Source organism: Phalaenopsis equestris, unplaced genomic scaffold (assembly GCF_001263595.1).
Source record: "Phalaenopsis equestris unplaced genomic scaffold, ASM126359v1 Scaffold000054, whole genome shotgun sequence".
In the NCBI taxonomy this organism is placed as follows: domain Eukaryota; kingdom Viridiplantae; phylum Streptophyta; class Magnoliopsida; order Asparagales; family Orchidaceae; genus Phalaenopsis; species Phalaenopsis equestris.
The window spans coordinates 434,415-446,381 of record NW_018164496.1 but is presented as its reverse complement, the minus strand read 5'-3'; the positions used below and the strand labels follow the sequence as shown (position 1 = coordinate 446,381).

General features: G+C 36.7%; 1 protein-coding gene across 1 annotated transcript; it reads right to left on the bottom strand.

Annotated features, from left to right (window-relative positions):
* Nucleotides 1–4,303: 4,303 nt before the first annotated feature.
* Nucleotides 4,304–5,705, bottom strand: LOC110019299 (zinc finger protein ZAT5-like). Its single transcript, XM_020716920.1, has one exon. The coding sequence runs from the start codon at nt 5,703–5,705 to the stop codon at nt 4,638–4,640; it is 1,068 nt and encodes a 355-aa protein (XP_020572579.1). The 3' UTR covers nt 4,304–4,637.
* Nucleotides 5,706–11,967: the final 6,262 nt, after the last annotated feature.

The following is an 11,967-nucleotide window of genomic DNA, read 5'->3' as shown; positions in this document are numbered from 1 at the left end:
CAAATTTTAGCAAATTTAAATTTCAAATGACAAAAATAACATCAAAGGTGATCCAATTCATGCCACAATGAGTCTAAATCAAGCACTCAGAATGTAGAGGATTTATTTGATATGATAACAAAAATCTTATAATATCACTCCATTATAAGATTTTTGAAACATTAAATGGTAAAAAATTAGTTTATGATCAAATAAATACTTGCAAATCGCTTGATGGATCATTTTAAAATTTTGATTAGATTTTCTAAAATGACATTCTAAAAATTTTAAAACTTAAGAGATATGAAAAACTCAGTCCTTAACTGAATGTTTAACATTGACAACTATGATTAACCAACCACTGTTATCCAACAACAACTACTTGACCACTATTATCTAATTGATATCGCCACGCCATCTTCAAATCGACTACTTCCTTCATGAAAACAAAAAAATGAGTTTGAGTTGAATCATTGCTTTATAGTCATATCTTCACCAACTAGAGCAGAAAGGACTATGTCCTTTAGGCTAGGCTAGGGTTTGTGGTCTTCATTATTACATTAAATCGGTGTCTCTTATACTCTTCTGTTTATTTGTTTGTATAAAATATTTTGTGTAATGTTAGAGGAAAAAAAAATTATTCTTCACGGTTGATTAAAATCTTTTGTGCACCACCATCTTGGACCGCCGTCGATCACGCAGACCTCCTTGACCACCGTTGACCGTCGTCGACTTTCGCTGATTGCCGTCAACCAACGTTAACAGTTGTCAACCACCACTGTCCTCCGTTGACAATCACTCATCGTCATCGATCACCGTCAATCTCCGTCGACCAACGCCAACAATCATCGATCACAACCAACCACCGCTAACCACCACAGACTAGATGTAACCAATCACTATCGATCGCCGTACATTCCTAACAACAAATTCATCAATATGTCAATATCGTAACATGGGAAACCTAGTAACCATTTCCCGTCTGTGGGACAAGTGACTGTAGCTATAATCAAATTTTTATAGTGGAACTCTTTAATTGCGTCAGACACTTTGATTTTTCACTTTCCGAGTTTACCACATAAAAACTTATGGTGTCATTATTAATTGCTTTCTCTTTTCTAATAGTCTGTTGAATCTTCATACCATGTTAAAACAATAATCTGTCACTCTACTGTCATTAACTAAAATATTCAGTTTTAGTAGAATTTAATAAAATTTCGTCATGATCACCTCACTGTCTCTATTGCTTGGATCTATCCTTTGCTCTCTAATTCGCTCGCCCTAGTGATTTTGACTGTCGCTTGCTTCAATCAATAAAGAGTCGGACTCGTATTTTGATTTACAAGTTATGTACTATCATCTGCATTGGAGATGGGTCCGATCCTAATCTGCAACAATGCAAAGCTTCCATCTTTTTCTTCCATGTTCATGAGATCGCCATGATCAACCACCTTCACCTACCTGCTCTCAGTCTCATCCTGATTAACATTTGTAGCAGTGGCCTTGGGCTTTTTCCTTATAGGCTCATTATCTCATCTATGTTGTGAATATTTATGTCAGGCATGTTCAGGTCTATAGTATGGGGTGAACTCTTGAATGAAATTTTCACTATAAATCCATACATAAAGAAAAAAATGAATGATGTTTCTTACCCATTTTTTTATACCTACAATGCATAGAAAAACGTGTTGTTAAATATACCAACCAGTTGATGTGGTATATATATAAATCAAACAGGAGAACGATTGACGAAGCGAAAAATAGAACGAGAAAAATCACATCATTAAAGAACACACAGATTTACGTGGTTTGACAAATTGACTACGTCCATGGAGTTGCAGAGGATTTTACTACTTGAGTAATTTACACCACTCGATTACCTCGACATACAAGAGGAATCTCTCTTTTTGTTGCTCTCTCTTCTTCTCTCTCTATTTTTCTCTCTCTACACTGAGATACACCGAAGAAACTCTACACCGAGATACATAGAAGAAGAAACACGTACAAGAGAAATAAATCTAATTTCTCTTTAGCCACAAGCCAACAAGAAGAAGCCTAGGAAGAACAATCTTCTTCTTCTTTCTTCTTTTTTATGCCGCAAGGAACTGCTCCTCCTTGCACTTCTCTTTCTCTGTCCTGAGGAAGCCCCTTCCACTGTCTCGTGAAAGTCCGAAGAAGAAGCGTATCATGACTTCTGAACTGAAGGAGAGCCATGCAAACCTTTTATCGCGAACAGGAAGAGGGATCGAGAGCAGTTGGTGCGACAGCAGGGAGAGGGAGCGGTTAGCTCGACAGCTCGCGACATAGGAGCGCGAGCGTGAATCGGGTTGGGCGGATCGGCCTCTAGCATAAAAAATCTCACTTGGAGACCGGTGCACAGACTGCAACATCTTCTTCCTCGAACTGATATCCTCTACTAGCGGTGTCACCCTTTTTTCCTTCAACATGAATCCTCCATCATGAATCCTCCACCTCTGCAACTCAAAGCCTCTGTCTTCACTCCAAAAGACCAACTGAAGTCGTGCACAACTTCAATTTCTCAAGAGTAACACCCTCAGACAATATATCAGCATGCTCCACATAGCTTTGCACCTCCAAGCTATTTACTGGGTCACTCTTGTCTCTTCTTACAACTCCTACTACATGGACAACATCCTGCCTCTGCTAAAAGCCTTTTTTAACAAGTCTAATCTTGTACCTCTTACCGACATCACACTCAGTCTTCATCTGGTACACCCACTTGTTGTGCAATGACTTCTTCCCTGGTGGAAGTTCTGCCAGCTCCCACTTGCTCAAACTTTCTGCAAGATTTTTTCATAGCTCTTTGGTTCTTCAATATATGTTTGTGGAACAATAGGAATGGGTGCCTCGAACCTACTTTTCTCTTCACTTCCATCACTTCCCTGCACTGTGGCCTTTGGTAGATTTCCTACCATATTCAAAGCCCCTGAATCCAATATCAAGTCTTCAACAAAACTATGAATTTTTAACAATAGTGCATCTTGTGATTCTTCAGATACCACATTTGCGCTATCATTCTCCATCTTCTTAGAATTCCTGCAGTTCTTCTTTATGTGGCCAGCTTTGCCACAACTCCAACAGGTTGCTTGCTTACTAAACTTTGATTTTGATCTTCCTATACTTGAGCTCATGTCATGCCATCTCCCTCAGAAATCAACATTTAGTGCTGAACTCGAAGAAAAAATTTAGTGTAACTTCTCTTGAGTTTAATTTTGGTCAACTTAGATGATCATGTACGCCTACTAAGAACTGAATCAAACCAACCAAAGCTAAATACAAACATACTTTTTTTTGTTTGAAGAAAAAATAAATTCAGCTTTTAATGCATGCTTTATTCTTCACAAATTATTTTAGTTTGTTAAAAAATTTGCAATTGTCTTAGAAAGTACGCATGGTAAAATAAACATTTTTCAAATCCTAGTGTTGGAAATTCCTTATTAAATGAGTACATTCATCATTGTTGTTATGAACTTTCGACTCTAGCCTAATAAGAAATATATTTTGCCAAGTGCTCCACAGAGTCCAAAAAATAAATAAATAAATAAAAAGAGAAATATGATCTCCTTAACTTGCATAAAATAATTACAATGTTTGCCTCAAGTTTTCTTATAGAGTCATCATTCAAACAAGCTAACTAAATATCCTTAAAAAATGTTCATTTGGATCAAATGATTCATTATCTCTCAGCTAAAGCACTAAACACAGATGACATCATACACTTAAAATAACTATGAAATTCTTCATTTTCTTATTTCAAATATATGTTTTACTCTTAACTGATAAGTGCTTCTACTTAGACTAGATATTTATCTACAGAGGAATAAGGAATTGGGTGATATGCATGAAAGATACCAAAAATATTATGCAAAATAGGTGTAATGTGAAGAAAACTGTTTTCTCTCAAATGAAAAATATAGTAACTTCAAGAAATGATTAGGTATAACCTCTAAGGGCTTAAAGTGTTCCAGCAGATTTAAGTTGCACCAAATTTGAGTTTTAGCCTAATTAATTAATTGAATTATAGATTTTTGCAATGAATATTTTACTGAAAGTTAGATGATAAATCATAATAATTCTATCATGGTAAGAGAAGAATGAATTTTTATGTAGTTTTAACAACTGTATGCTTAAATTCTTAAAGTTTAATATTTTTCAACTTATTTAAAATTACTACATTATAAATAAGCCATATTTTGCTTGCTAATTTATTTATCTGTGCACACACCATTAGAATTAAAAACACTCAAGACAAAGAAAGTGAGGTAATAATGCAGGATATGTGAAACCAGGCTTATGTTGTCCTTCATGGGCACTTGGCCATCCATTTATAAATCTCGGACTAGCTTAAACTAGTACATAGATTGAAAAATTTTAAGCATAGATTGCTGCTTATGCGGTGCACTTTGTAGCCAAGCAATGTGTTGCATGGCAAACTAGTCAGATATTGATTTACCATTAAACAATGAGATAGCCAACTTACATAAAAAAAACAATAATAAAAAGAAAAATCAAACAAACAATTTAGAATGCTGCTCCCCTCACTGTCTCTCGCTATCTGGCTCACCCTCATCGCCAAGATCCATCTTCCTCTTCGACTCCGTATCACATGCAGATTCCGGAGGTTTCGGGTCAGAAAACTAAAGCCGCAGCGGGCTTCCGTCCATATCTTCACTCGACTCCGGCTCCACGTTTAGGTCTATATTACGATATGATCTATTAGACAACAGAGGGACAAGAGTTGGGCTACGAGGTTGTACTGCGTTCACTTCGCTGCTACCAGCTCCTACTTCTACCTCCGTGGTGGGGGCAGCGGCTATCGTCTGGTTTACAGCGACAGCAGCTTCGGTGACAGTAGCCGTAATATTTGATGGTTTCCGATGGCATCGCATATGCCCACCAAGCGCCTGACCAGTCGAAAACTGCCGGAGACATTCCTTGCATATGTGAGGCTTAGGATATTTCCTCGGTGACAACGGACGTCGCGGCGGATATTCTGCCAATGGGACAATCGGTAGTGCCATATTTTCTGACGAAGAACTGGCCTTATTATATTGATTATCGACATTGTTATTTTGGTTTCTAATCTGCTTGTTGTTGGTGCCGGCTGATCTAATTTCGAGGCTGACGGCGGAACAACCCTTAACTTTTTTGTGGGTGGCTCGATGGCCGCCAAGGGCCTGATGGGATGGGAAGACCTTCTTGCAATTATCACATTCGTAACCTGCAGGATGGCTTTGGTTCGAGACAGGGGCACGCTCAAGGAAGGCCTTGGACAGCTCGACGAGGAAACGAGCCACATCTTCTTCTTGTGTGCGAGACGGAGTTTGACGATCGGTGCTACCACAGTTTTCCCTATCGCGTTCGATTCGTTTACCTTTATATGAAGGGCAGGGCGGTGAAGGTGGAGTAAGGCCATCTCGGCCGTCATCATCATTGCCGGAAGCTGCAGCAGCAATACTAGAGCTGCTATAATCAGGTTTGAAGTGTGAATTCCATGGAAGGAGCTCTCTATTGTATGTCGGCATATCAAGGGCGAAGTCTCCACCAGCTACGGCGGTGGGCATCCTTTCTTCTTTCTCGATAACGGTTTCATCTTCGAAACCATGGGTCCGAATGTGCTCTTCATATTCTCTTCGCCAACTGAATCCCTTGTTACAGATTCGACATTGATACTTTTGTTCCGGGTCTATCTTCTTTGGCTCCATGCAGTCGGATGGGGGGAGACAGGAAGATTGAGACTAATATGGAGATAAAGAGGAGTTGACATATTTAGAGGAGGGAAAGGGAATTGAAAGGGAGGGATGGGTGGTTTTAAATAATGGAAGTTTTAAATAATGGAAGTTTTTTAAATAATGGAAGTTTTTTTAGGCTCTGTGAAAGAGCTAAAATCTCTCCGTAAAATTGAAATGGGAGGTGGTGGAAGTAGATTTTGATGGAAAATGAGTGGTGGTGGGGATATGTAAATACCTTTCGAATGACCAGCTTTGGCTTTCCTCCTCTTTTCTAACTTCCTAAAAAATGTTACATCCACGGACTCCACCTAAATTTTAGCACGTCCCAAGTAGACCTCACCCTTCTAAAAAGTCTACCCAACTAGTGGATGTAATTTTTTCACCCTATTTACGGCATTTACATACACGCCACATACAGTTCTTATATATTTACATGTTTACCGCCTAAATTTTAGCATTTACATTCATTTTCGGACATAAGTCTACAAATAACTTCAAATTCATCATACAATGTACCAAGAAATAATTAATATGCAGACCTATGATGGATAAAATAAAATAAAAAATTCAATTACTTAACCGTTAGCAATGCAATTTTCATCAGAAGTCTACAATAAATTTGTAAATAAAGAAAAATAAAAAGAGAGAGAGAGAGAGAGTGCAAATACTTCACCTTTTTTATTATATTGCAGCACATACATAAACAAGGTTAACCTTTTTTTTATTTTATTTATTTGATTTATTTGATTTAATACACCTATCATTGAATTATTTATCTGCCGGATATTTAAGCTAACAAACTTGCGTTATTTGATATAATAAAGTTTGCTAAGTTCTGTGCTTGCCATGACATGCAACTTATATGTTATCTTACGCCTACTTGGAAACTGCATCAAATTATTCGAAGTTGATTACAAACTTATTTCTCTTGTTTGAACTCTGAATGAATTGAGCCGTTGAGGGGTCACTACAAAATTTTAGGCCATTTTAAGCAATTTTTAGCCTGCTGCAACTGTTGGTAATGTTGAATTTGTCGTTAGTTATTTAAAGAAGCAAAAGCTATTTGACGGGTGTTTGCTGTTTTTATCATCCTAGTAAGACAATTGACAAAGGGTTTCGGACGACCTTATATTTTCGAGGACATTCTAACGATCCTTTGCCCATAGTTATTATTTTTTTACGGTAACATTTCTGTCGGTTCAAACTTATTGAGAAATTGATGGCTCCCTATCGGTTTAACATCAGTTAAGAGATAGACATGACATTACCTATCGGGGTTTGGATATCGATAACCCATCGGAGGGCCCTTGATTGACCATCAAAATATTGACCCTAAAAAAAAATTATAGAGCCTCCTTTTTTTCTATATAATTTTTACACTTGTAATTGCATCAAAAAATTAAATGAAGTATGCATCACACATTCTAATTTCTCAATCCACATAGCTACTAAAGTCAAACCATATAAATATAATTATTAATTAAACATAACTTTATTCTAATTTAATTTATTAAACATCATAAAATGAAATAATTTGTGCATAACTAATACATACATATTCCCAAATGTCTTAGAACAATAAATGAAATAACAACAATCCTCCTCCTCGTCGGTCTCCTCATCCCCATCCTCATTCCAATCCTCCTCTACCTCCTTCTCCATTGGTTGCTTCCCTCTCCAATGTGCCTCACGTCACCCCTCCAATTTCATCTTCATTCTCGCTTCCATCTTAGCGAGTTGATCTATGCAACTCAAGCCTCTACAATATTATATTGGTTGTTGTAACTTACCTACGAAATGAACTTCATCATCTTGGATAAATGTAGAGGTCTCCTAAATAAATGAGTGGTGTCCGTCGTACTCATGTCCTTGTGACCCAAGCCATAAATCATTCCCTTCTTCTTACTACCCCAACAACTTCTCTTCAAATCTCATAGTCCGACTGATCAATACCAGGGATAGAAACTCCTCTTGTCTACTGACTCTGAGCCTCCTCTAACTGTCGGTACATATTCTACAAAAAATTATAATGGATACTTAATGAAAAATAAATAAATAATTGTACTGATAGAAAAGTTATTCTCGAGTCCCTGACACTTACATGTCTTCCCTGTGATCTCGTGTCGACCCAGTGGTAACCCGACTAATACTAATGAAATCCAATATGCCCCTCATTGATGGTGGGCTCTTGTTCATATTTTAGAGTTTGATAAGATAAAACAAAATTATTAAATAATTCTTATCCACTAAAATTTAATATATGCAATAACTTTTACCATACACTTTTTGCACTCCAAATATGAGAATGCTAATGGTGCCCATACCCCCACATTCTAAAGGAACTGGGTGTACACATTTTTCCTGCTACCGCCTCTTGACAAAGTTAGGAGACTCCTAAGCTCAACGCAACTGGGTGTACACATCCTCTCAAAGCAATAGAGGCACTAACCCTTGTGGTATATCTTAGTGAATGTATCTCACAAAAGGGTTCCCCCTCTAGACTCAAAGTCCTTTTAGTATGTGCATTATGCTCGGACTGTAAGGAGAAATTCTTCTGCATCATGAATTTCAACACATTAGATTCATAAAGTTATATAACTTAAGATTACTGCTTAGAATTTATATGAAACTTAAATAAGTCACATAACTTGTACTTCAAAGGGAATCTCCTTTCATGATGAGCATGAAACATCACATTTTTTTTGTATGATTTCACGTATAACATGAACGATCTTTGTAGATGGAAAAAATCTAAAATATTATTAGTTTATATTACAAAAACCAAAAAAAAAAAAAAACAAATTACATTTTACTTGTATTAGCATTGAATATGTATTTATAGTGGGCTCTAAGTTGAATTTATAATGTGTGTTGTTTAACACACCTAAATCTATTCCATTAGACAGACATGAAACTGCATGAAATGTAGGCGGCGGTGGTGGTATGGTGGAAGCAACAATGTGTGGTACGGTGGTGATGTTGTTGGGGTTGAAGGTGGCATATAAGGAGTGAATGGTGATTATTGTATACCCTAATAAAGTAGTGCTCGTTCGTGTGGTGCCACACCAAGGAGCTACATTCTTCTTCCTCCCAAATCTGTGAATGATTCCTCCGTAATGAGAGAGACCATCCCCATCACCTGAAGCCAACTCTATCAAGAAAAAAAAAATAATCAATGTTGCACTAGGAAGCAACGATTACTCCTAGAGATACCCTCATAGGCTTGTGTCATCGCCGTTGCATAAAAACAGTGTTGCACCATGCAACACCACAAAAATGCTTCCTACAACGCCAAATAGAGACCATGTTCTCTTTCAATGATGCATTTTAGTTTTATTGTCATCAATATAATATTATATACATACCATACGATTCATATGCATTTACATATTTAACGTAATCCTTCATTTTTATATGCATTTCACTCAAATCTTTAATATAATATAAAACTAAAACATCTACCAACTTTCTAAGAGTGAATTGGGATTTCCAAAAGTTAGAAAGCCAGTATGTTTAAAGTGGTATTAAATTTGGAAGGTAGCAATGTCAAATTAGTATAAAATTTAGTTGTTAGATATATAAATATATAAAAATTAGGTGTTATGCATATAAAAATTACGCTAAACCTAAAAACTCTCAATAAAATTGAGTACATTACAAATATAAAAAATAATGATAAGTATAAGAAAATGACATTTTTAATCAAATGAATTTTTCATGGTATTTAATCAAGAAAATTTGACAATCAACTAAAAAAAACCATCATGTTGTCAATAAATCAAAATAAAGACTCCGACTTCTATCCCGAAAGAAATAAGGGACACAAACCTTATGAAAAATAGCAATATATATCAGTTATAACTCTGACTCCTATACATGATGCTTAATAAACCATATATATATTAAAAAGCATTCGGATCAATCACTCATTTAATACATCAATCAACCAAACATTATATAGCCAATAAAATTAGCTGATTAAATGTACATATGAAATTTTCTTATATTACATAACTAACCCAAAATAAATGTCGATATGTGCACTCATATAATTCTTTAATTACTGCAATATTCTTGAAGTCATACATTAAAGAAATCCATTTTAATAAATAATAAAAAAAAATGAATTTTCAATTAAATAATTTAGAAAGCTGCAACCGCCATCTCAGTTTCTTTCTCAAGCTTGGTCCCTCAATGTCCCTCGCTGTGATGCTCACCTTCATGCTCACCTTCTTCATCAGCTTCATCAGACTTGGATCCGATCCCAAGTCGCAACCATGGAGTTTTTCCATCTTCATCATCCGAGTTCCTGAGATCACTAAGATCCTTCTTTCTCTTCGGTTCCCTCTCCCATCCATGTTGTAAAGATTTTACGTCGGACAAACAAAGCTGCAGCGAGCTTCCGTTCATATCATCGATCGGCTCCGTAGCTAGATCACCATGATCTTTCTTCCTCTTCGGCTCCCTCTCCCATTCATGTTGTGGAGATTTTACGTCGGAAAAGCAAAGTTGCAGCAAGCTTCCGTCCATATCATCGGTCGGCTTGGCCGCTATATCACCAAGATCCTGCTTCCTCTTCGACTCCCTCTCCCATCCATGTTGTGGAGATTTCATGTCGGAAAAGCAAAGTTGCAGCGAGCTTCCGTTCATATCATCGATCGGCTCCGCCACAATTGATGACAAACAACAACGATCGGATGTGGCTTAACACATCATTTACAAATGACATGATTACGATGATTTTTTAAATTTAGAGAAAATAAAGATTTCATTATATTTTAAAATTATAAAATTTTATTTTTGAAATTTGGTGAAAAAGTGATATATATATATAGACACACACACACACACAAACGAGTGAATTGGACAAATGGCTGCTCATGAGAGATAGATTATATAAAGCCCGAGCATACATGCTAAATTTTGTCATTGCACGGGAGACTTGCAATTCCTTTTTTTTTAGCGCATACAACTTAGACATTTTTTCGATAAGGGGCACTTACATATATACCACAGCTAAAACTCTAGGTGTCTATATGAGAACGTTAGCACGAGTATGACTTACTATTGTTTGTGATCACTCTAGGTTTGTGAAACTCTAGGTGTCTATATGAAAACTCTAGGTTTGGATTTCGCATTCATCGTGCAATTTCCTATCGTTGTCATCCACGCGTCTTCATTTTGTTAATAAGGGCGATCGCAGGACTATCCCAGTGTCCTGCGTTCGCTGCTTGCGTTAGGGTAAGAAATTCCTTCTGTGCCCTTCTCGTCTCTGCTCTCCCTCATCCCCTCCCTCTCTGATCTTTCTGTTTTTGACCCTCGCCGTGAACGTACCTCTTCAAGGAGGTATTTCCCTAATGCCTAGCTGCAAAATGGTTTCCTATTATCATTCTCTATGGTGATTTGTTTCTGGATGCGGCGTTGGAAGGAATGACTCTTCTTTTTATCATTCTCTCTTATCATTCTCTGCAATTTTTGTTCTGTGTCATTATTTCTGACGAGAATGTTGGTTTAGGAGTCATTTATGGTTGATTTTTTTTGCTATATTTTATGTGGCAAAGTTTTTCTGTCGATCCGGAGGAGGTGGAATGGTGGTTGCGAGTACTGAATGGTGAATTTTTTTTGCTATATACTGTGCGCAAACATTTTTGCATTCATTATGAAAATGTGGTTGTGGGCAGTTACGATTGTGATTGTGATGGTTGCCGATTACATTCATTTAGGTTCAAAGTGTTGCTGTAAAAGTCCTCTTTCATTTCTTGCTTATAAGTCCTCCTCTTTCATTACCACATCTGCATGTTTTGGAAGTTTTTGTTTGAAAGTTTTCGGGAAGATGATGTGATATGGAGTGATTTCAAATGAGTACTGACAAAAGAAATTGGGTACAGTTTAGTTGTGAAGTGGAGGGATTTCATTGTTTATTTATATCTGAATTAACTGCAGTTAATGGATCATGTATTTGTTGAAGTAGTTTGTATTGGTTATGGTTCATGGTTTGGTTGCGGTTCATGTTTGATGGATCATGTATTTGTTGAAGTAGTTTGTACTTATCAATTATCTAAATTTTTGTTGACCTCACTTTTGGTTGAGGTCTAGAAAACTTCTTTAGTAGCCTAGGTCTAGCCATAGGACTTTCCTATTGACTAGTCTTAGAAAACTAGAAAAGGTACCCCACCATTAGAAATTCAAAAAAAAACTCATATTTTCTCAACTTGAAATTCCACATATTGATCTT

Excerpts from the sequence above, each read along its gene's own strand:
- LOC110019299 (XM_020716920.1), bottom strand. The coding sequence starts at position 5,705 with ATGGAGCCAAAGAAGATAGACCCGGAACAAAAGTATCAATGTCGAATC.